General features: G+C 39.6%; 1 protein-coding gene across 3 annotated transcripts; it reads left to right on the top strand.

The window, feature by feature from the left end:
• The first annotated feature begins 1,752 nt into the window (after positions 1-1,752).
• Positions 1,753-25,609, top strand: ciita (class II, major histocompatibility complex, transactivator). 3 transcript variants are annotated; one of them, XM_042393671.1, is made up of 22 exons: positions 1,753-2,862; positions 12,844-12,894; positions 13,270-13,317; positions 13,505-13,555; positions 14,554-14,658; positions 14,854-14,919; positions 17,165-17,212; positions 18,284-18,490; positions 19,602-19,652; positions 19,851-19,964; positions 20,065-20,124; positions 20,230-20,447; positions 20,603-21,966; positions 22,246-22,782; positions 22,928-23,107; positions 23,199-23,270; positions 23,359-23,439; positions 23,543-23,626; positions 24,449-24,532; positions 24,623-24,706; positions 24,826-24,909; positions 25,064-25,609. In XM_042393671.1, the coding sequence occupies exons 1-22, from the start codon at positions 1,764-1,766 to the stop codon at positions 25,137-25,139; spliced, it is 4,764 nt and encodes a 1,587-aa protein (XP_042249605.1). In that variant the 5' UTR covers positions 1,753-1,763; the 3' UTR covers positions 25,140-25,609. The 3 variants fall into 3 exon arrangements, with proteins under 3 accessions (XP_042249605.1, XP_042249604.1, XP_042249606.1); XM_042393670.1 differs by having other exon boundaries at positions 23,196-23,270; XM_042393672.1 differs by lacking the exon at positions 1,753-2,862 and adding an exon at positions 5,406-5,611 and having other exon boundaries at positions 23,196-23,270.
• Positions 25,610-26,040: the final 431 nt, after the last annotated feature.

Genomic DNA, 26,040 nt, shown 5'->3' with positions numbered 1-26,040 from the left:
ACAGCTCTTGGGTTTTATTTTATGATAGTGTTAGTGGCAATCTGCTGAGTTAGAAAAGTATGACTTTAAGCACTAAAATGTTTTCCCTCCATTTAAGTCCATTCATAAAAATACAATGAATGCACATAACAGCAAGTTTAATTTTTTAGAATGTAAGCAAACTGTCTTGATGAATGAAGGAGTAAAGGAGTAGATAAGTGTCCATCACTAATATGTGACTACCATATAGTTGTTATAGTTAGGAAACCTTATACAGTATACCTAATGCGCATTACACATTGTACAATACAAGTTTCTTACAAAATAAAAATTGCTGTTTTTAATGTCGAGAATTATTAAATTATTTCATTTAAGAGTTGTAAGCAGCTGTGTCTTCCATTATTTAAAAATAAACTTAAGACTGTCACTTCAGTTTCAGTTTGCCCTTCCATCATCATCCAACTTAAACAGATAATGTATGGTCACTAACACGGACACTAACCAAATGAAGCATCAGAAGGACTGGGGATGTAAGTATGGCAAGCATAAAAAAAAAAACAGGTTAAGCCATTGTTTGGTCAAACCATTTCCACATCTTAAAAGGCAGTAGAAGAAGTTAGCCCTTTTGGTGATGTGGTGAATCATGTAGCAACTTAACAAAAGAGCCTACTGTGCTTTATGTCCATGTTCACGTATATGTGAATAATTGTGTTTGTGATCGCAAACTAGTGAGCTTTTTTTAAACCATAACCGACTCAACAAAGGGTTGTGGGAGGAATTTTATTCAGGGAAATGAACAGCTTTATTCAATATATTATGTAACAAAGGCAAAAAGTCCCTAAAAGAGTGAGACAGACTTGTCATACCTGATTTTATAAGAGGCTCATTCAGACTTTTTGTGTGGGAGTTGCTCAGAAAACAAACACGACAAGTCTGAAGTACTGTCAGAAATGAAGTAATGAGTAATTTATAAACTTATATGGCTATATATACAGTTTAAAGTCCAGATGAAACAGTAGTTTGATTGTATCTAACTTCCATATCGTGACGTATTCCTGAGTGAAGACAGACGGTGATAGACAGGCGGGACATAACATTGGGAGGAATTTGATTTGAATGTTGAAAAGGGCATGTCACAACAAATCTTAGCCTTGTGCTGCTTAAAGTTAAATACTGATTGATGGGTGGATGTCATGATATTATTGGATAAAATTAGTTGGTTCAAGCCTACATTGGCACATGTCCTATTTTGTTTTACAGGAATAAAACATGATTGAAATTTGATATAAGAATAGACAGAAATTGATTATTTTGTGTTTTTGGCATATACTGTTAAATAGGTCCACAATATGACCAGGGATGTGATCTAAAAGGATAAAAAAAAGGCATTTTTCATTTCATCTCGACTTTAATTGTGTTGAAAGCCATGCGCGTCTTGGTTGTAGAAGTGCGTGGTGTGATACTGCACTCAAGACGATAGTGATCAAACAGAAAACAGTGATGAAATACCTTTAGTAAAATTTTACTGCAAATTAGTAATGCAGTGATTTTATAGAAAGACTGATCATATTTTTAGGAACTTCACTTCCTAATAACATGAAATCACTTCCTCCACACCAAAAACTGAAACAACTCCTAAAACAGACCTCCCCTTCAACCACACAAATACCTCCCTCCATTAAAAAGAACACCTCCTGAACAAAGTCAATCTCTGTCCTTTTAAAAAAATCTGGTTGCTGTATCTTTTGCTTTAAATCAATGTCCGGGGAGCAGAAGTTGCCATCATGGCCCACTTTGAGGAGGTTCTGGACGGAGTGCGGCTGGCTCTGACCTGGGCCTCTCCTGCTGAGATCCAGGCTATGCTGGAGGGTTTAGTGGAGGAGCAGATCATCTCAGAGGCCTACAGCAAGAGCTTGAGTCTTCACAGACTTATTGAGGGGATTGAACCTGAGACAGTTCTCAGTGAGCCGACATGTAAAGCTAGATCTGACGAGCTGGAAGGCGCAATTCATTCTCAAGGATCCACCACCTACTGGCACCAAGATCAATACAGTCAGGTGAGGAAATATGGGTTATCGAAGTCAAGAGAATCTGCCATCACTGACTACAACCAGATGAGATCAGAGGATGAACATAACTGTACAAGGTCCATGCCAAATATTCATCCACACTATGGCTCTGTGAACTACGGACATGACCCTAAACTAATACAGGAATTGAGCCACTGGATATCATCAAGAGGGACAGCAATGGACGAACACTACCTCAGTCACAGGATCATATGTGACCACCAATTCAATCTCAGATTAGAGGAAGGAATGACAGAACTGCTGAGAGATGCAGATTCAATGCAGAAGCTCTTAAGTGATAATGAAAGAGTAGATGAGGGGAATTCAGAGGATGAGAAGGAGTGGTTGGAGCAAGTAGAGGAAGCAGCCAGGCGAATAGCAGTTCCTCTGTGGCAGCACTGGGACCGAGGACAGAGGATGTTACTGCCGCTGGTTCCTTGTATGACTATCGGCTGTTCAGCAAGTGAAAATGGAGGAACCGACAGTGATACACCATGTCCTGTTTTTGATATGGAAGATGAAACAGAGCTTGCAGCCGCTTGCCAGATGCTAGACTTGTACACTAACAACTGTAAGTGTATGGAGGCTGGGGTTACAGACACGAGCTTGACATTGGATACAGAGAGAGCCACTGACACATTAAAAGGCCTCTATTTCTCTAAATCTGACAGTGTGGTGGCAACCAGACTAAATTCGGATCATTTCAATATCTCTGAAACAACTGACACAGCATTAGATGCATCACCTGTTGAGGCCTGTGCAGCAGACGACCATGAAAATAAAGAGGATGAGGAGAGGGTGGATTCACACTGGGGTAAGATCAGAACGCTGTAACAACAGTGCCTTCCATTTTCCTTCTCTTGATTTTCAACAAAAAGTAAGGGATGAAAGTCATTTCCGTCACATGCCTCTGTTATGTTGTGCCCTTTGTAATTAGATGAGGAAGACATTCCTTTACTGTTTTGGTTAATGCCTGGACAGGTTAGGTGGTTAGGGTGTGCTTCACTTTTAGTTTCATTTTGAGTTATTCCCAAGGCCTCTGCCATGCAAAGGATTTGAGGAATTACTGAGCATCTGCCCTGTCTCTAAATAGTTTCCAAATAGTCGCTTCCATACCACTAATTTCCTCCTAAAGCTATACAGTCTCTTACATCTTACTGGTGCACAGGAGGTTCCCCAACCCTGAATATACACTCAGAAGAGCTTTGTTGCCTGTCTGTTAGGACTATACAGTGCAAAACATTCCAGATTGATGTCAGTCTCACTTCTCTGCTAGCCTGCTCTGCTAGACTAGTTTAAGCTTGTGAAAGCCTCATTTAACCATTGAAGCAGACAGTGAAGAGGACAAAGGGTTTCAAGGGTTAAACAGCTGATGTTTGCATTGCAAAGTTGAGCTGAACTGAATGCCAAAAAGCCAGCCTGTACTTTCTTGTGGGAAACTTGCTATCATAATATACATAACAAAGTTTAGAGAGAAATGTTTGTTCCGGTGAAGATAACTCTAATAGGTCTCAATAACAAGGGTGTAGTTTGACCTCTGCACATATTGGTGCAAGCTATTGTGATCTCTGTCTAATCATTCAAAAGTGTCATCAATTATAAGTTGCAGTATTATCTAAGATTTGTTGCATGTACTCCCCAGTTCAGTTAATCTTGGTCCTGCTTCAAAATGACAGCAACATTAACAGTCTTGCTCTAATGTACCACGTGTGTGTGTGTGTGTGTGTGTGTGTGTGTGTGTGTGTGTGTGTGTGTGTGTGTGTGTGTGTGTGTGTGAGAGAGAGAGAGTGTGAGTGAGTGAGTGAGAGTGAGTGTGTATGTGCGTGTCTGTCACAGGCTACTTTCAGGGACAAATTTCAGACTAACGACCAGTTAATGAGAAGTGTAAGCAAGGAAAACGACATCACCTGCAATAGTCTTGCACAAGCACCAGGATGTTGACTACAGCTTATTTAACAGCAACAGGTGTCACTAATGAGAGGGAATTTCTGATTCTGACATACAGAGCCTTTAAGGTTAGAGTTAGGTTAAGGTACATCTCCAGGAAATGAATGCAAGTGTGTGTGGTGAGTGGTGTGTGGTCTGTCATAGACTACTTTTGGGGATGTGTCCCCTAATTGGGGAAAAGCTGATTTTTGGGTCAGTGGTTAAGAGTAGAGTTAGGTTAAGGTAAGGGTAAGGGTTAGGCAAGTAGTGGTGATGGTTAGGGTTAGGATATGTCTCCAGGAAATTAATTTAAATCTATGGAATGTCCCCAAAAGTCCATGGTCTGGTGTGTGTGTGTGTGTGTGTGTGTGTGAGAGAGAGAGAGAGAGAGAGAGAGAGAGAGAGAGAGAGAGAGAGCAGGTTGAGCAGGTACTTTCCACTTTGCCAAATCTCCCCACATTTCCTTGTCCCTGGTAAGAGGTGGCAAGTGTGTGGTGGTTTTTCACATGGTGTATAGTGGTGAAATCTCACGCACAAAACACTACTAAGACAGCTGAAAGCCTCTTACTTGCAAAAATGCACAAAGAGCAAAAGATGAACATATAAGGCTGTTGTGTAGCATGCAACCATGAAGTGCGCAGTACTCATGCAACATTGTATAGAAAGGAGGAAGAATGGAAAAGAAAAAGAGGAAAGGAAAGAGAAAATGATGGAAAAGAGGGGAAGTGACGGGAGCTAACCTGGAACAGACCACTAAATAATAATAATCATAATAGGAACCATCACATCCTCAGATTACTGAGACTTTGAAATACTTTAAGGCACTGATTCACCTACAAAGATGACTTTGGAGTCAGTTGATAGCTGTCTACACATCAGGGAGCAAGATAGTTAAGATTGTCTGCCCATGACTGCAGAAGGCAACTTCATCACAGTAATTAGTTTATGTTTGTGGTATAGACTAGTCTCAGTCTCAGGGGGCCATAAAAGACATATTTTGGTCACACTGGCAAGACACTTCTAGAGAAGTCAATGAAAATGTTTGTAATGAGGTAAAAGGAAATTACTAGATACCAGGTGTGAGGTGTGAGGGCTGTAAACTCCTGTAGCTGAATTCTGTACTTGCAGGCTACTTGTTTAACACACTTTTTGACAAGTCTGTGGCACATGTATTTTGAACATTTGGTTTGAAATGAGCTCCCTCACATCACTAAGTAGCCTACAACCCATATGTGTTATCCTGCTTCAACTGGAGAGAGTTTGGGAGTCATTACTGATGTTCATTTAAGGCTCTATGATGCGAGCTTTAAAAAAAAAAAAAAAAAAAAGATTGTGTAATTATTAAATGAATACCTAAACTGAAACTGCTATTTGAAACTGCCAGAAACAAAGTGCCACACCAAACTGCCTTGATTTGGCGTCTCTGGAGCCTAATTAGGTGAAGTGAAAGTAAAAGAACTATTATTGTCACACTGTAGCCAACAGGTTGCACCCACTGACTAACGACGAAGGTCCGCATAAGCTATGGAGTAGTTGGTGCAACTTGCCATTGCTTGGGGTTATCACACAGGGATTATACAGCAGGAGTCCAACCGACCAACTGCAGAGAGTATCATCCAGAGAGGAAACCCGACAAGGTAACTGTTGCCCCGGTTCTCATGAGGCGTTTGTCCAAAGTGCGCAGTAGGCATGGGTAACAGAAGAGTTCAGCTTTTCCCCTTCGTCTCAATTGGTTTGATGTAAATATGTGTGTTTATAAATTATTTAAGTTGTTTTATTGAAGTATGAACAGTGAAAGAAGTGTTATCTATGCTTGCATTTATTTTACTTATTTGTTTTTGTTAATATTTATAGTTGCATCAGGCTTACTGGTTTTTTGTTTTTACATGACCCATACATAATCCATCCTAAAAATTACTATATGTTTGATAGGTTCCTTGGCTTTTATTAACTGGGATGTTTTATATGAATTTATGTTCCAAAATTTCTGCCGTCACAAGTAGTAAACTCCATTGTGCGTGTTGAGGGGCTTACAGTAGTGTGGGCGTGCCCTCCACTATTCACCAGTAAATGTGTGAGTAAACTGGTGCATGAATGAAGGAGGCGAGAGGTTGTTGTTGTTGTTGGGGGATGTTGATTTGAAAACAGGGTATTGAAGGGGAATTCTGGGGAACTAAATAAAAATGTGATTTTATTGCTCAGAATTAGCTTGTGCTTTGGTAACAACTAACGCATGTACGTACTGTACACACCCATGTACCGCACACATGGGTGTGTACGGCCAGCATGGGTGTATCGTCGGGGTATGAAACAAGTGTGTGAAACAAGGATTTTCACCCATTCATGATTGGGATTTAGCAATATTTAATATCTTTGCTCTCTTGCTTTGTTTTTTTTTTGTTTGTTTGTCTGTTTTGTTTTTGTTTTTTTTTCCTCATCTTGGTCATATGTTGTGTTGCATGTGGTCGTGTGTGTTATGGTGCTATAGACAACTGAAGTTGGCTAGTTCCTCATAGCTAAGTCCTGTTATGGCAGCAAGCATCAAGTCTCCCCCAGTGACATTTTTTCAAAATAATTGTTACACATATCACAAAGTTCTTGCACCCCAGGAAGTCTTATGGGCAGGTGCGTCAGATCATAAATGTAGGGGAAAAAAACTGTAAAAGGTTTTTTCTTTTCATTTTTAAAATAGCATGAGCAGCTGGTGCATTACTTTAACCTCAAGTGCACATAATATGCTCAGTGTAACAGGAAACTGTGTGACACACATTCATGATTTACATGTTCACAATTTAAGAGAGAAGGTGTTCTGCCTGTCAGAGTTCTGATGTATTTAGGGTGGTGGTGTTATTGTGATTTCATTTGTTTAACTTGCATAAACCAGGTAGCCACATATCCAACCACAACCTGTTCCATGCACAACCACATCCTCTCCTGACCTATAAAGGCTGTAACGTCAGACACCTGCAGCTGATCTTTTAATTCTTATATCCAGTGATCTTTAAGTGATCTGGCTTTGGTGGTCCGGCCAGAGGGTGAACTAGCAGTGACATATAGGGTGCCAACCGTGCAGCTGAATGTCAGACACTCCTTCACAATTGCGTTATCAGCAGAACCTCTTTGATCGAATCCTGCTGAGCTACAACACCAGGTTGTTCACTCCTCCGACATAGAGATAAAATGACCCCTCAACTGAGAGAGAAATTGGCAAATCCAGGTTCTTCCCATAAAGTGCTTGTTTAACCCCTCATTGGACCACGAAAGCATCCATTTCTGGGTCAGCTTTTATTTTTTGATTTTTCAGCTCCTATTAACCAGAGAAGATGCAGTAATTATTAGGATGGAAGGTCTAGATGATTTAGAATTACCTGATGCTTTTAATTTATGTTCTTTTGAAATTTCTGATTTCTCTGAGAATGTCTTTCTTAAAGGTCCAGTGTGTAGAATTTAGTGGCATCTAGTGGAACAGACTTGGCAGAAATGGAATATAATATTCATAAGTATGTTTTAATTAGTGTATAATCACCTGAAAATAAGAATCATTGTGTTTTCATTTCCTTAGAATGAGCCCTTTATATCTACATAGGGAGCAGGTCCTCTTCCACAGAGCCCACCATGTTGCACTGCCATGTTTCTACAGTAGCCCAGAGCAGACAAACCAAACACTGGCTCTAGAGAGGGTCTTTCATGTTTTTTGTGAGTTTCACAGCCATCATAGGCCAGTTTCCTTCACATTTCTTGTTGTAAAATGTTTTGAAAAGATCAAAAACTTAGTGGTCACAGCCACTAATGGGTAAACTTGATCCCCTATTTACCTCTCAGGCAGGTAAAGGTGTTGAGGATGACACTGTACTACTGTCTCTCCTTCAGGGTCCAGATCAGGACCATAGTGGTGCTCTTCCCACTTTGGTGAAGTGATGTGCTGACAAATTTTTGGGGTTGAATGTATCCAAAACCATGGAACTAATTATAGTTTTTAACACCACAGGGAGCATCATACAAGATGAGAGCGTGGAAATTGTCAGCTCTTACAAGTACTCAGGCACAGTGTTTTACAAAAAGCTTAAGTGGGATGTAAATACATAAATGATTGTTAAGTGTTAAGCAAAGAGTATGCCATCTTTAAACAACTAAACTCTTTTTCAGTCACTTCAGTTGTTCTTTTATCAACCTTTTATTGAGAGTTAACTTTTTCTTTAATTTGCTGGTTTTACAGTCTGACAATGAGAGACAGAAAAAGCTTGAACAGTATTGTGAAAATCTGTTCAAAGACTATTGGAGTTAAACAAAGGGATCTGAGTTCTTTTTATGACCAACAAATCTTGAGGAAATCAATGAGCATATAGAACCTACCTGAGCACATCTTACCTGGTGAATTCTCATTGCTGCACTCAGGACGTCACCATGCTCTACCTGCCTGTAAAACCAATCATTACTCTAAGTCATTTATCCCCACTGCTGTCCGACTTCTCAGACCCTCAAATCTTATGCTTGTGCAACCTCATTACTTTGTGTATCTTTTAGATTGTATTTTTTTAGATGGTTGTTTGTCATGGTTATTTATTTATTGTTTTGTTTTTTTCACAATTCCACATATATTTTCTTTTTAAGTTTATAGCCATCAATTTTAGCTTAGTGATTTTTTTCTTTCTTTTCTATCAACTGCATGTGTACTCTTTCTGTTAATCTGGGTGGCTCGCCGCTGTGTACAATTGCTCTTACAGGGATTAATAAAGTTGTGTTGAATTGAGCTGAACTGAAGTAAGAAACATAAGAACTGCCTGCCTGCCAGTTATGTTGGTGTTTTGTTTTACTTGCCTAGAGCCCATTGGTTCATCAGACAATTTAACGTTTTATTGTACCAAAGGCAGTAAGTCACCAAGACAAGCATTTTGAGGGCTTAATGGTGCTGGCAATGAAGTTTGACCCTGATTGTGCAAAAATAAGGGCGGTGCATCAGGATCACCATAAGTGAAGCTGTGTGTGGCCGAAGGGGCTCTAACTGAAACCAAAACCAAAAAAAGGATCAAAATCATCGCAGCAGAACCAGAAATTCTTCTTTCTTGTGAGAAGCTGGCATCTACATGATTGACAATGCAGCTGGGCTTTATATAACTTTTTCACATACACGGTGGAACTCCACATGACCTGTAAACTTTCATGTGTATAGTTGACGGAGTTCTCCTTTAAGTTAAATTCAGGGAGAGAAAGAAGGTAGGAAAATATGTCCAACAATACATTTCTTTATTGTTAAACTTGCAAGATCTATTCAAGATTTGGATAAAGCAGACAGGAAATGCCGAGTCTAAATGATGGGTGTATCTCTGCAACAGCCCACGTCAAATACCCAGGTTATGAAGTAACTATTACATAATGTGAACCAGTTTAAGATGATCATCAGTTGATGGTACAAAGCGCATGCCGAAAAAGTTTCCTTGCTTCATTTATCCCAACAGTAGGAGCCATTTATTGTATTATATTGTATTGTATTGTATTGTATGAACTGTGTGGTCTGTATTGAGTGTGATGCATAGTTTAATGTAGTGTTAAATACAATGAGCTAGAATGCTTTCTTTTTTTCTTTTTCTGTCTTTCCTTCTTTTTTCCTTCCTTCCTTCCTTCCTTCATTCTGTCCCAGCTCTCTGTCTGTGTCAGCGCTGAATTTTGCGTATCAGATTTGGCCATTAGATTACGGCATGCTTGTTTTCAGTTTCAGTTACAAAATAGCCACATTAATACACACACAGTATACACGCACAATAATGAATGAAAGTGAAGAGATATCAGATAATAACATACATAGCACTGGCAGAGTTGTATCGTCTCTACAAAATAGCCATGTTTACACGATATTGCTGTATTTCTGCACCTCTGAGAGACCAACAAACTAATAAATTAATACATTAGAATCCTTGGCCCATATTTATAAAACTGCTTAAAGTGAAATCTTTGACTTCCACAAATCCTTCTCGTACATTTAAGAGAACTCCCTTAAGAAGGTGGTTTAAAGAAGCCTGTTAGGGTTCTAGATGGCTACAGTGCAGAGAAAGAGGTGAGCTCACACCATCTGAGATATGTTTTGGAATGACTGGTCATGATTAACGATACATTATTTGAAGCAATTTGTATGATTCAGATCAGGATAGTTACAGTTGGCAGTTGAAGTGCGGTTTTTACTGTAGGCTGTTATCTCTAAAGATACTTTTTTTTTTTGCATTCCCCAGGGGTGCAAACAACAGTACAGCTGGCACTGATTTTGTTGGCTCTCTTCCAATGCCTCTTTTAAGCTGCACGCAAATGTGAGAATTTATTGCTTCTCTTGGTGTTTCATTGTAGTAAATTTAATATCTAGGTTTTGGGCTGGTGGTTGGACATTGACATTTCATGAAGTCACCATGAGCTCTAGGATATTGTGATGGACATTTATTCTTGTTTTGTGTCACAAATGAGGATGGGACAGACAGGTGGAGGAACCAGATGCAGACACAGGGCAGCATAGGTTGAACCAAAAAAGGCTTTAATAAACAAAATTCAAAAACAGGTTTACATGTCTAAAAGGCTGGCAGGTCAAAAACAGATGGAGGCGTCCAAACCACAAGCAACAGCAGGAGCAGATAACAGACAGGACTGGAATACAAAATGACTGAATGCAAATGTCCATAGGAGCAACATTGTAACAAGCAGGTGATGAATGATGGGACCGTTAAATGTACTGAGGAGCTGATGAGGGAATGGGGAACAGGTTAGTGGGGACAAGGAGCAGGTAGGAGCTGATGGGTTGGGGAAAACACTGAGAGCAGGGCAGGGCTAACAAGGCTAGATGCAGGGCAGGTGTGGAGGAAAAAGCAGGCTGGGGAAGGAGCACAGAAGGGAAACACACAGCATACATCAACCCGCCCAAGAATACACACAAACATGAACCCAAGAACATCATGCTATAAGCTAAATAATTATGTTAGACAGTCCTTTAAAGATACAACCCAAATAATATGAACGAGCAAAACCATATGACCAAAAGGACTGGACAACAAGACTGCAAGCAAAAGTGGCCCAAATCCGATTTTTTTTTTTGCTCATATGTGACTCAGATCTATTTGTTTCATAACAGTGTGAACAGCACAAATCACATGGAATCTGAGGCCTGTAGTATGAAGCAAGTTCAACAGACCCAGGATATCTTCTCGTTATCTGACTTCACTGAACCTAACATTGGCTGTCCAGATGACCAGTACTACAAAGCTGGTTATCAACCTGCTCAGTCAACTCAGGGTTTTCCTATTCAGCTACAAGCAAGTTCATGTGAAGGACACAGGGTTGTTAATTACGAGAGACATCATCAGAACCACGAATGAAGTACTTTATATGATATGAGATGAAAGGGTGATACCAAGTACCTGCTGAAAACTTCTGTTTAAGAGACAGCAAAAAGTTATATTCAACTAAGTGAAATGTAAATGACAGCCTGTAATCATACAACAAAAGTAGCCCTTGATATCCTGAAATTTAGGATGAAATCTGTTTCTGTGAAGCCATTCATGTCAGGATCCCACCACTCCTGGTGGGATCCTGGTGGGGGCCGACTCCGCACCCACACACACACCTCCGTACAGAAGTAGTAGTCATTGCTCCACAATAAGCCATAATTAAAATTTTGGCTCTCTTTCTCCTCATGCTCATCTTCGTTATCATCTACTCACAAATTTGCTGGCTTCCACTGCACATCAATTTATAAATGAAACTGTAAACACTGACTTCAGTGGCCTCCATGTTTACTTCTGTATGACAGTGTGCTGCATGTGACAACTTTGTTATTGTTCTTTTGTACATGCAGGTCAGTTCAGGTCTGTGACCAGTTCACACTGGAATCTGACATTGGCCACATTTAAAACGTAATGTGAACAGCCAAACAAAAAAATCGGATCTGAGAAATAAATGCCATTTCATCATCCATGTATGTAGCTAAAGTCCTGATTTTCAGTACAGAAAATCAAATCTTTAAATAAAGCTATATTAAGTCTAGACTTTAGACTTTAGCAGGACTAAAGTCTCCTTCTTACAAACTTACAAACATGAACACACGTCTTGTCCTGCACACTAGCTTTTCAAACAAACCGCCAAACAAACATTCGCTGGGGAAATGTGCACCACTAAGGCTAGTAGCTAATTAGCTGCTCAGCTGCAGCTCATTAAACAGTATGTAAACATACCTGAAAATGTCACTTTCATCCAGTTAGATGCTGGTTTGGTCTTTGCTCTTCAAAATCCCTGTTAGCGACACACTGTCTGTCCATGACTTTTGGCTACAGTAGTTTGTTTACTTTGTTTCACTTCTGTATGGTGTAGCATCAGGAGCCTACCAGCTAATGTCAATCAGCAAAGCAATTCTGTTTTTATAGCATAACATGTAGGAACTCTGTGAAAATGAATACAGTTATAAGTGCAGAACATATACAGAAAAGCCTAAGATTGGATACAAGATAATGCAACAAAAACAAAAAGAAGACAAAACACAAGAAAAAACGCACACACTGAAGATAAAACCACACATCCACACCCTACAGACATAAACCACAAACATAAATACACACACACACACACACAAACACACACACACACTGACTAAACATAAGCCTAAGAAACTTACTCTTAGATTGGATCATTTTTATGTTTTTTTTTTCTTCATATCTTTGATAAACATGGAAACTGGTTTGTATCCTGTGACTGATGATGATCAACTGCATATGATTTGACCTCTGAGGCTCTGAAACAATACAAAATGCAAAAACACTTTTATTAATGACTGAAGACATTAATTGACCTATCTCCCTTTTTTATTCCTTCTGTGTGTGTGTATATGTGTTTGTGCTAGATACCAAGATGCATGAAGTGGAACAGGACCATGAATTCGGAGATCTACCAGGTTAATATTGTCAGATCTTTTAACAGGTTCCTCAACTGTGCAGAAAAACAAATTAACTAACTAAACTGCATAAGGGAGCTCCACAGAATAGTTCCACATGAAACAACACACTACTTCCATAGAGAGATACTGATGTTTGCTTTGTAAAAGTAGAATAAAACCATGCGTAATATTCAGTATGACTAGTTGAGGTAGAGATAAAAGAGCTAGAATCTCATTAGACTGAGGTGAAATATAAGAAAGAAAAATAAAGGCTTGTTCAGACAGATACATGAAATCATCAGAGACATGCAGGTCCAAAACACTGAATTTACCTCAGCGATTCATGGGAAAACAGTTCAAAATGTGTCTAATAATTCTCATTATTTGTTTTAGATGATTTATCTGAATTCTTGAACAATGAGTACCTGCCAGAGTTTATCGGTAAGTTGCAACCAAACCTCTTTTGGATTTTCACACACACATTATCACTCATTTACAGTGTACAGTATATAATAACACACTTAATAATGGTCAATCAGATGACTTAAACACACACAAACACATATATTCAAGTATGAACCCAAAGGCGACCTGTTATGTAACTCCCTCTATGCATTTTCTAACCTAGACACAGAAGTCCTCTTTGGCGATCCATGGTTGAATTGTGGGGACAACAACAGTAAGAGTTTTTATTTTCATTCACTAAATTTCAGACACTAGATTTGCTTGCTACATCTAGCCACAAGCAACACAATGATTCATGGCTCACCCAATTGTTGTAGAGAAAAATTTGGTATTTTGTGCCAACAAGAAGCTGCCTTTTAGATTTAATACCAGTGCCCTGCTTGGGGTCCTGAAACCCCACAATCCTCTTAAATAACTCAAAAACATACTTAACATTGTATTACTACCTTGATACTTGCTGTTTTTTCCTAATTTTATGAGAATTGCTTATAAACCAGATTTTTTGATTTTGATTTTCTGATGACACACTTCAAAAGTCACAAAACTATGCTAATGAAATTTACATTTACTTTAGTTTGGGGGAGAAATCCCAGTTGTAAAATGGTTAAATACAATGGATTTTGATATGCTTTATATCAGTGATTGGTGTTGACACTACTTTTTATGCAGCACTACCTCCCAAATAGTAAACAAGGATTTCTGTTATTGGAGTTTTATGACAGTTTGTTTAGGAGGTTTGACAGGGCATTACACCGATCTGAGGTCCAACTGACATAGGTAAAGTCATCCTGTAGCGTATCTGTACGTATCTTTTTTGTAAATTAATTTTTGGCAAAAAATATATATATAAATTAATGTATGCATAGCCGATATAACATATATAAAACATGAAATATTTCCTAATGTGGTGTTATAACTTCATGATTTAATAGCCATTACTTGTCACCTTCATCACAAGTGCAAGCTCAGTTTGGGGCAAAGTGAAAAGTTATCACTTAGATACTTTTCTGCATTTTGGGTTTCGAACAACAATGAGGAAGTAGAACCAACCAATTAAGAGACAACTTCTTGGGTGACGTTGCAAGTCACAGTCACTGACTTGCATTAATTTTCAGTTCTGTGTTGAGATGCTTGAGAATAACAATCATTTCTGGTTACTGTGTCTGCTCCTTGCCTCACTGTCTCTTTTACTTCCTCATTGATGCCTTTCAGGTGACGTTCTCACAACAACAGAGCTACCCAGCTCAGACAGCCACCAGCAGGAAAAGCAGCACAATTTAAGAAGCAAAACAAATAACAGGCATAAAAGACCGAAAGGTAGAGAGCCAGCTGCTAACTAGAACCTACTGACTGCAGCTCAGTTTCATATGAAAACTGTTTAACTGTTCTAATCACCCCTTTGGCATATATACAAACTATAAAACTTCATTTTGAAATTGCCTGAACTAACACATCAGTTTTACTTGTTTGTATGGCAGATTAAAATTTTTGATTTATATTTTTCTTTACCAGCTCCTCGGTCACAACCATGCACTGATGAGAATATGCCATCCAGAGCTAAAAGGCCCCGAGCAGCAGGTGACTTACCCAAACTGTTAATTTGGTTTTCTGTCTGTTAAGTATTAACGACATTTTATATTTTTATTATTATTATTATTATTATTTATTCACTTTTATAGTCAATCAGAAAATGCCAGAACAAAGTCCACTGGTTTGCATAACTCAACCAACAAATCAATCCAAAACACTTATGTGGCAATGATCAGTGAATTTGGATGACTGGCATCCTTTCTCTGGTAGGAGTCTGATAATGATGATAAATCCTTTCTATATGCTTTTTAAAGACACAGAGCTACAATTTTTTTACATGATGATCAAAGGACCATAGCTACTAATCACATCGCCATTTTTGGAAATCTGTATATTGTCTACTGTTCGAAGAAGCCATTGGTTTTAATTCAAAACATGTTATGAAAATCATTCAGCAGACTTTTGAAGCTTGCTTGAACTGTGTAATCCATCAAGTTTGTATCCATGTTTGCATTATTGGTGATGCAGCGCAGACTTTTCAAATCAATCTGTAAATTTGAACTTCACTACCACACAATGATAAAAATGTATAGCTTTATATTTACTGTAATGGATTACACAACTCAAGATGGTTTCTAGAATCTGATAATTGATTTTTATTTTCATGGTCTAGAAATGACTAGAGGTCAATGGCTGCCTGGGGCATTCGGAAAAATACATTAAAAAGTAAACATTGTGTTTTGGTTAAGCACCTGTTTAAATTTTGCAAGTTTAGAGGATACAGGGGCTTAGAACATTATGATGGAAGTATATGATGGTCATTCCCATGCTCAATTATGTCTCATAAGTAATTTTGGGTTGATGCCATTTGTTACACAGATTTGGTGCAAAATTTAACCATTTTTGACCACTTGAGAATTGATGAAAAATTACCACATTAAGATACCAAGACCATGAGGAACACCATAGAAAAATCCATGCTGTGATTTGGTATCAAAAACTTTTGACATTTGAAGATTTCTTTAAGAATTGCATTTTTCAATGGATGGATGGTGAGCACTTCTGTTCTGGAAATTTATCAGAAGCCCCCTTATTGTCAAGAAAATCCATATATCCTTTGAATGCCCTAGGTCTCTAGTTTGTGGTTGTAAAGGTCATGAGACTGTGATTATTCTAGAGGTCACAATAGGTCATTTTATAGCATGAGGTCAAGTTTAAAAAAAAAAAAAATGGTCTAACTACAATGAAATGGCTACTGTGGGGACTAACATCATCACACATGGATACAATTGGGCTCGTTGAATCCACAAGAGTCTCAGCTTTCCGGTCATACCCAATTTATGTAATTCCAAGTCTAATAACAAATTTATACTGCATTCAAAAAATGGCATGGTTTTAGCCCAAAACTGCATGGGATTAGCATAAAGTGGGCATGTCTGTAAAAGGGAGACCCAATGGTACCCATAGAACACATTTTCATTCAGATATCTTGAGAGAAGTCAATGGCCAGTTTTTCCCTCACCAAAATTTAGCCTAACTTTTGAGCATTATTTAGCCCCCTTCCCAACAAGCTAGAATGACATACCATGGTACCAATGGATGCCTTAGGTCATCTAGTTTCATATGATACCAGTATCTTCACTAGCTTTTAAACTGCTGCTGCTGCTACAGCCTCTGAAAGACATTAATGTCGGCCAAGGATGCCAGCGTCCTTGTGGAGTTTAAGAGGTTAAAGTTTAAAGTTCAGACTGGACTGAATGGTTGTCCTGGGCTTGTTGTGAGGCTGAATTGATGTTAAAGACCCCCTACAGACATTTATTAAGACATATAAAAAAAATACTCTGTACACTCAATGATGTGTGTCTGATATGGCTTTTCCACAAAAAAAGTATAATTGCCATGTTAAAATCCTTAAAATGGCATGTATTCTTTCTCCTTCATTAAAAAATCCAGAACCTATGAAAATGCTGGACACAAGATGTCTCTTACTTCACTGATATCTCTTACTTACACACCTGTGTAAGTTGCACACTGGACCAGGACCTGGCTACGAACTAGTTGTGATGTCACAAATCATGCTCGTAGGCCCACCCCTTAAAATCAGATGTTCAGTGAGCACAGAGAAACTTTCCACTTTCAGCAGATGCATGTGAAAACAGCCTTCTAGTGTCAAACTCTGCACAGACATCATTCAAGATGTCTGTGCACAAGAAGAAAAACATATTTTTGAGTGGAGGGGGACTTTAATTTACCATCAAACCATGCTGTAATGTTTGTTCTTCAACTCTTGCAGGTCAAGCAAAGACTAAAAAAGCACAGACTGAGCCAACTGTCACTCAGGGTAAGTTTTGATTACTCCTGCTCTAAATTGACTGAATTCTTAGGGGAACAGATAAATATTCAAAGTTTTTTAAAATTATCTATTTCAGGGGGTAGGCTAATTAAGGTAATTCAGGCTATATTGCTGCAAATTGGACAGGTTTATTACATATTATAATCCATGTAGTTGTAACGTTAAGGATAATGTATTAAACAGACCACAGACCAACAGACTGATCACTATGCAGATGACAGTTTACTATCTATTACTGTATACTGTGTACAGGCAAACCACATGAGGCTACAGTAGTAACAGTGGACTCCTGGGTGAAAGGGATGTTGGTTAGCAATGGTTAACTGGTTCCTTCATGTCACTAAAATGAGATGAAAAAACAGGAAGTTTAATTTTAAGTTGTTAGATGATGCGTCACATTGATGAAGCAAAAGAAGAACTCTCACCCTACTTCCTCCAAATTAGTTTTAGATATCGAATTTAGTTCTTAGTATGATGACAAATCTTGTCATTCCAGCAAAGATGTCGATAGTCACTTGCATTACAAATAAGTTGTCTACTGTTGATCACTGAGTACCTAGTTGAATGTTTTGCTCAAGGAAAACACAACAGTAACTTCTGGATGTGAAAAGGGTGTGAGATTTTTTTGAGATCTAAAAAGATCCTCCCATCACATACATGTTTCATATTTGAAACATGTTTCATATTTGAAACATGTTTCAAATATGAAACATGTTTCACGCATTTTGTGGTCAAATTAACTTGAAATTCAAATACCTTTGAAAGGGAGTCAGAACTTACGGTAATATGCAGTTTACAGTTTGTAGTTTTTTGGCTAAACAAGCAGAACAACCTTTTAACTGTCTTAACTTCAAATCTTGGATGGATATGTCTTTATGTTTGCAAGTACAAAAGCCTCAGTCTCAATACAAAATCTTTAACAATAAATCCCTTGTTATTTCTTGGGAAACTGAACTATCAGCTTGTTTCCCTTCTTCAACCCCTGTCTTTGATAAGCTCAAGGTTAACAAAATCTGTTTACAGAGAACGATAAGGATGTTGTCTCTGGTTGTTTGGCAGGCAGGGACACAGGATCAGAGCTGAGTCCAGCAGAGACAGCAGGCCTCTCCACACCTTCACCGAGGATCCTTCATCTCCATCCCTCCATCCAGTTTATCACTATCCCAGACACTCCAGGATATCAGGTTGTTCAGACACTGAGTCTCTCTCCTCCGGTTATTAGACTTCCACTCCCCAATACAGCTGCTACACCAACATACATATTTGGTGAGTTAAATATTCATATACATTGAGTTATCAGTTTTAGGTACACCTGTTCAATTTAGTGCAGTCCTATGCAACACCCCTGCAATATGTCCTGTTTGTGGAGCTTACAGTGTTATGCTTTTGATGACATTGTGTCAGTGAGATGTTAATTGTGCAAGAGGAAATGAAGACTAGAATTATCTAATCCATCTAGAGCAAAATTTTAGTGACTAGACTAGAAAGACTGAAAAACTTTATTGGAATTTCTGACACAGTCTTTAAGTACTTCACTGTTTTTTCTCAATATAATTAACCTTAAAACAGATTAAAGATATTTATTCTCTCTATTGCCTTGGACTGAGTCTTTAAGGCCCGACACACCCAGGCAAGCATTTTCAGTCACCCTGGCTGATTGCATTCCTACTTACGTTGCAGCCCATCCTCACAAGAAAAATGACAGTATAGGTCAAAAATTCAGCAAGCAAAAATGACCTATAGTTATGTTTACGCCATCTTGTGGCCATCTAGCGGCCATCCAGCAGCCGTAGTAATTATGACCCGGGGAAGTGACGCAGTTTAGATGACATCAATATAAGATGACAAATTTACAAAATTTTGGACTTAGCTGCAGGAGACTGCTGTTCGCTTTCCACTTCTAACTAAAAGTGTCACGTTTCCAACCGCAAGTCGGGACAGTTTTTTTAAAAACTGAAACTTTGATTGTCATGGTGTTTACTGTTGCCATGACGACAAAGGTTGCATAACTTTAAGGAAGTAACCCATGCCATATTTCAAGTGATCCAAACCATGATCTTTCCCTAACCTTAACCAAGTAGTTTTTGTGCCTAAACCTAACCAGACCTTAATCACAGCGTTGTCACACCATACAACATCATTATGTTTTACAATTACTGCTGATAGATTAGAAAACGCTCCTTTGAGTCATTCTGGAGTGCATTGCTTTGTTGCACATCGTCTATACATTTTGTGTAAAATGTATGTTGAATTGCTCGCACTTTGTAACGCACTTACTGAATTCTCATAAACAGTAAATTACTTGCCATGCCTTGCCTTGTTCCCCCATGTATGTCTGTTAATTGCACAAATACTGTATCCCTTTTTTCTAATACAGTGCCTGCTCCCTCGCCACCCCGCAACTGCCAAATGCCACCCCTCTCCCCAGGTGAGTAAAACTCTTCATTCTGACTTGTGCATGTGTATGTGTGACAGTTTCTACTGAGATCTGACAATGGCAGTATTGTGTGGGTTATGGTTCCCCATTTACAGTTTTAACTCTGTCTTTTAAAAAAGCAACATGGCAGACACATTGCAGTGTTTATGTGTGAATACAGGGTCCTCATTTTTCTTCTCCTTTTTTTAGTGGACGGTGCAGTAGCACCAGTCCAAATGAGTTCATCCCCACCTGGATCTTTGTCAGACACTGCTAGCAAAGCCATGTCTCCTCCTCGTGCCTCACCACTCTTCCCCAGTAATGGTGAGTATCAGTATCTGTCTCATTCCTCTCTCTCCTTGTGGGCAAGTTTCCCTATATGTTTACTGCCATGTTACAAATATTATGACTTGTTGCATTTCAGAAACATCCCCTTGTAAAGAATCACCTGTTCCTCAGTCTCCCACTGTCCTTGATATTCCACGTAAGTTCCCACATCTCTCACTCCTCTCTTTTGCTTTGAACTAAAAATTCCTGAAACTGCAAATGTTGTGTGGAGGATCAGCTTGGCAATGTGTTTTATTTTCAGAGGGTGTCAAGGACTACATTCAGGAAGCCAAAGCCCACATGAGTCAAACCTGCCAAGATATGGAACCAGGGATGAACCTGACCTCTCATTACATCGATGTGCAAGTGATCCAGAGAGAGATTCTTCGCTCTGGAAAAAACCCAAACAAATGCCTGGACAAAGAGCTAGTCATCATGGGAGAAACAGACCAACAAAAAAGCTTGTTGGGGCAGAGTCAGGTAAGAGGTCCACTTTTACTGGACAGCGTACAGCAATCATCGTCAGATTATGTGCTTACTGAACACAGTCAAATGTGTAACTAATATCATGCAGCTTAGTATTTTGATTTGTTTATATGACTGGTGTAAGTGTATGTTTAATTGTTTCTCATCAGATCTTTGAGAGCTCAAATGGAGACAAGCCCAAACGCTACATATTGCTACTCGGCAATGCAGGCATGGGGAAAACCACCCTGATCAGGAAGCTGTGTCTTGACTGGGCCAGAGACTGCATCCCACAGTTTGACTTTGTCTTCTTATTGGATGGCAAAGCACTCACCATAACAGAGCCGACCTATAGCCTTCAGACCCTCCTGCTCAACCTCTCCTCCTTTGCCCCTTCCTGCATCGACCCCCAAGCAGTGTATGCTCAAATCCTTGCAGCCCCTAAGCGTGTGCTAATCATTTTTGATGGGTTTGACGAGTTGCGGGACTATGAAATTCTTCTCCAGACTCAGGAAAAAGACTTGATCACATCATTGCAAAAAGACAGTAAAGCGCAGACCTACACAGTGAGACAGCTATACTCTGCCATCCTTCAGAGGGTCCTTCTTCCCGGCTGCACTCTTCTGCTCTCTACCCGACCAAGAGGCACTGCCAGCCAGCTACTTCGGCGGGCAGACAGCCTTTTGGAAATGAGTGGCTTCACCCCCACATATGTCGAGAGTTATTTGTCCCAGTACTTTACTGATCCTGCCCTCAGGACATCTGCCATGGACTGCTTAAAAAACTGCAGCTATCTACATCATCTCTGCTGGAACCCTGGGCTATGTCGGCTGGTGTGCTTGGTTTTAGAGCAGTTCAAAAGTTCAGAGATCCTACCGAGAACTTTAACCGGACTCTGCCATCAAGTGCTTCGCCTGAAAATAGAAAGAGACTGCAGGAGCACACATTCACAGGCTGAGGCTCAAGCACAAATATCCATTCAATCTGGAGAAGAAACCCAGACACATACCTCAAATAACACTCAGGCGAAGAGAGGTTCCAAAAATACTCAGAGAAAGTCCCGAGCACAGGTGCGCACTCGCTCTCGCACCCAAAGAGCAAGGCGGGCAAAAGTACAGGAGAAAGAGGCAGGTGAAGTGGAAGCAGAGGAGATGAAGAGTGATGGAGGTGATGTAGATAGCACAGAGGAGAGAGAGTTGCTGTCCCAGCTGAGCTCTTTGGCCTGGGAAGGGGTCAAAGCCAACTCTTCCATCATTCCCACGGGACGGACCATAGCCACCAAACTCGAGGCGTTTGGTCTCAGGACAGGGCTCTTCCTCTCTCACCACCTGAAAACGAAGCAGGTGTTTTCATGTGGTGAGAGGGAGGGAGGGGAAGGAGAGGACAGAGAGAAAACAGGAAGAGGACAGAAAGGACAAAAAAGGGAAAACCAAGGAAGCACAGATATGGAAAACAATATCAGCGATAACATCCTGATGTGGGCCAACCCCTTTCTTCAGAGTTACCTGGCAGGGGTCCATCTGGCTCTGTCAAGGTAAAGATACGCAGTTTCTTGATTCATCAGAATTTTATTTTCCCACAGAATAATATAAATAAAATGTTGAGTCACAAGTGGTTTCATTGATAGAGTGGACTGAAGACATGGTTCAATAAACATTTGATTTGGCACAGCATCCTCTATGTTCCTTGTTAAATTAAATATGAAAGAGCATATCCCCTTTCATTTCCATTGTCTGCCTCTTTTCTCTTTCACTTTCAGTGCACTACCATGTCTGAATTTCCTTGACCCTATTTCACTTTCTGTATCCCCCAGGACTGTATCAGACCGTACTTTCCTCCAGTCCCTCCCTTTCCAGTCGGGCTCAAAGGGGCGTCGGCGACCCCAAAGAGAGGAGCTGGAGCTGACTCAACGATTTGCAGTTGGCCTCCTTTTCCACAACAGGACAGAGCTGCAGAGGCTTCACCTGTACACAGAGACAACTTTCAGAGACATGGTAGTCAGCAAGCAGGGTTTAGTAACCAAACACCTTGAGGGTCTTTCCCATGTTGACCTGAGCCCCGCACAGATTCTGGAGGCGTGTCACTTTGTTTATGAGGCAAGTTTCACGCATGGGGACGATAGCAAAGATAGTGGGGGCACACGATTGGCTACTCACCTGGCAGTGAACCTTCCAGAGGTTCTGACATTTCACAGAGTTTCACTCAGCCCACTGGACATGTTCGCTATGCAGAATGTTCTCGAAAGGGGCGGAACTGAAGGTAGAAGTTTCTGTTTGGATCTGGAGGACTCTGGGATACAGATCTCTGGACTCAGGGCCCTGGTGGGGCTCAGCAACATCAACACATACAGGTACTGGTTATAGTCCACATCTCAAAAAACTGCTTGGTATCAGTTGATTGTTTGCTAAACCCCTCCCTTAAACAGTGAATGTCCAATCATAACTTAGCAACACAATGTTAGGCCTTGTGAGACTGAAGCTTTGGGTATCTTCTAGGGCATGCATTGCTGATGTCATCACCCTATGGGGGCAGCTAGAGCAGAGTGGTGAAGAGGGGCTCCTACAACAGGTGATCTCCAAGTTCAAGATCCACCCTCTGAAAGCCACGCAGGTGTGTCACATAGAGCACCTGGCCAAGCTGGTTAACATACACGTGCACAGGAGGCTGTCAGACAGGTAATGCACCATGTATGGACGCAAACATATAGATACACACAGATTTACGTTGCAACATATAAGCTAAAGTGCGTGTTGTGTTCTCCAGTAGCTCCAGCCAATCAGATTCCATCCTGGCAGAGGGAGTGCCAGCAGTCAAAGAGCTACACAAGCTGGAGTTTGAGTGAGTAGCTCTGATATTTTATGTATGAAGAGGATGATAATGAGGACGACAATGATGACAATGATGACACTGGTGTCTTTCCTTCTAGGCTTGGTCCAGAGAGTGGCCCCCTGGCTCTTCCCAAGCTGTGGGAGCTCCTGCCAGGTTTACATAACCTACAGCACTTAGAGTAAGTATACACACCTTTACATTTTGTCTACTCTCAGTGCATCAATCTCTCTTTGTGTTACTAGTATCTGACACTCGCACTCTCTCTCTCTCTCCTCCTTCAGTTTAGAGAACAGTAAAATCGGAGACAAAGGAGCTGAGAAATTGGCTGATGCTTTAGTCTCCCTCTGTTCCCTGGAGATACTCAAGTGAGTACAACATCTGAACTCCTCTCTCATCTTGTTTTAATCTGCTCCCAGGCTGGGGTGGATAAAAAAAAGACCAAATTTCACAGCAATCTGTCCAATGGTTGTTAAGACATTTCACAAAAAACACAAAAGTCAAACTCAGGGTGGCCCCACAATAAAAGTCAATGTCATTAGGTTACATTATCTTGTAACCATGAATGAATGTATCAATCCATCCAGTAAATGTTGAGATATTTCACAGGACAAGTGAAAAATCTGCTGGTGGCACTAGGTGAAATGTCAGGGGATCACCAAAGTCATTATAATTCACCCTCTGGATATCATTAATATCTTTGTAAATTCCGTGGCAATCCATTCAACAGCTGCCAAGATATTTTAGTATGGGCCAAAATTGTGGACCAGTGGACCTAAAGACTGGCATTGCTATCCCTAGATTTATGCTGCTGAAGTGGCTAAAAAGCAAAATATTTAGAATTTCCAATAGAAAAAAAATGTATCATGTAATCATTTGGCATTAGACTTGAATTTTTAAATGTCTGCTTTAGCCACTGAAGGGAAATATGTGCACTTTGGAAAAAGATGTCAAAGAAAAAGTAAAACTCAGTAATATAGGAAATCATTTTTGTCACAAGAAAGCCATTTTTAACGCTTACTTAAACCTGTGTTAGTGAAGTGGAGACAGTAAAATTGTCTAAAAATGTATATATTTCTTGTACTTTACTTATTTAGTCCCACTAAGATGATAATACGGTATAAGTATAGTACAATACAGATCTTTATCTAAGTGTGTTGAACTGTGTGTTTCCTCCTCCTGGTTTACAGTCTGTCACAGAATTGTATAGGAGACCAGGGGGTAAAGAAACTAGCAACCACACTGAGGGATCTGCCCAAACTGCACTGTTTAAGGTATTTATTCTACACCCACACACACAACATAATGGTTCCCACAGTAGACCCACTTAATTTCACTTCCTCTCCCTCTCTTTGTTTTTCCAGTCTCTACAGTAACGTGATTTCTGATGAAGGGGCAGAGAGTTTGGCTGCTGCCCTCCCCCAAATGGCTTCTCTCACTGACCTAGAGTATGACTACATCTCACATTTTCATTAGACATTTAAGGCTCCTGTGTGTGTCAGTAGATACAGTAGTGTTACGCTGAAGAGACATGTTAAGTCTAAACTTGTTTTATTCTGTTTGACAGTGTGAAGTATAACAAATTAACAGATGTTGGAGCACAGAGCTTGGGAGTCAGTCTGAGAAACTGTAAAAAAATCAAGACTTTGAGGTGAGAAAACCCCAACCAAAAGTAAAACTGAAGGGTTGTTATCTAATTTCCTTTCCTATCCTCTCAAATTACTTAATTGTATCTCTTTATCTTTATCCAAATGTTTTTTTTTAATTTCTCACCATGTTTCTTCTTTTCTCTCATCTCACCTCAGGATGTGGAACCAGTGTATTCCATATGGAGTATTTGAGAGACTTCAACAACAGGACCACAGGATCCTTTGGCATTAGAACGTTGTAAAACTTCTACACCACAAGGCTATAAACTTGCGTGTTCACACTACAAGATTACTTAAGCAACTACATTCTCTAGAGCACATATTCTTGAGAGACTGTGACAGTAACAAACAGAGAGCCTAAGAGAGAGTGCACTAAAACAAACATGGAAGGTTACTTGCTGCTTTATTCAACAGTTAATCGTGCCAGATTCTTTCTAATATTCCACTGTGTGCTGAAAGGAAATAATTTCTCCTTCAGGTATGTAATTCCTGCTTCAAATTCAAGAAGCATATTTGCACTATTGTCAGTGGATGAATTATAGATTTTTTTTCTGTATGATGTGTCCTGAAAGGTCTGTGTTTGTTTGTTGTTGTTTTTATCTGTTGTATATAGTATTTTTATCTGCTGTAAATTACACTGTACATTGTTTAGCTTAAATCTCAAACTTTGGTATTAATAAAATGTTTCATATTGTCACTAGTCATATGATCTCTTATTTCTTCTTTTTACACTAATCATTTCACATGTATGGTGAATTCATCTGTTTATTTAAACTTCTTTTCACTTCCTTCCCAACAAGTTTCACTTCTCTGTTTAGATGCAAAGTGACATTTAAAAGTTATGGTGTCTACAACAGTGCATCAGACACTGTATAACTTTAGTCACTCAAAGCCATTTCTGAGCTCCTAACATGCACTGACACACTTCACCTAATTTTGATATCATGGTAAAATAGAGGGGAAAACGTACACTGACAACACAAATAGTTAGTTATTACTTACCCATAAAGGTAAAATTAAGAAAAAAATAAAGAGGATATTGTAGGAGGAAAAATGTGAAAATACAAGCGGCAGTTTTTCTGTAGATTAGTGCTGAAGGAGCTCAATCAAATCTTCATTTTATACACTTCACT

This window comes from Thunnus maccoyii, chromosome 18, assembly GCF_910596095.1.
Source record: "Thunnus maccoyii chromosome 18, fThuMac1.1, whole genome shotgun sequence".
Taxonomy (NCBI): Eukaryota; Metazoa; Chordata; class Actinopteri; order Scombriformes; family Scombridae; genus Thunnus; species Thunnus maccoyii.
The sequence above is the reverse complement of the archived record's forward strand: the minus strand, read 5'-3'. Positions and strand labels throughout refer to the sequence as shown.

Coding starts and splice junctions, on each gene's coding strand:
- ciita (XM_042393670.1), top strand. CDS start 1,764: ATGGCCCACTTTGAGGAGGTTCTGGACGGAGTGCGGCTGGCTCTGACC. Junction 24,533..24,622: donor CCCAAACTGCACTGTTTAAG/GTATTTATTCTA, acceptor TTGTTTTTCCAG/TCTCTACAGTAACGTGATTT. Junction 24,910..25,063: donor AAAAAAATCAAGACTTTGAG/GTGAGAAAACCC, acceptor ATCTCACCTCAG/GATGTGGAACCAGTGTATTC.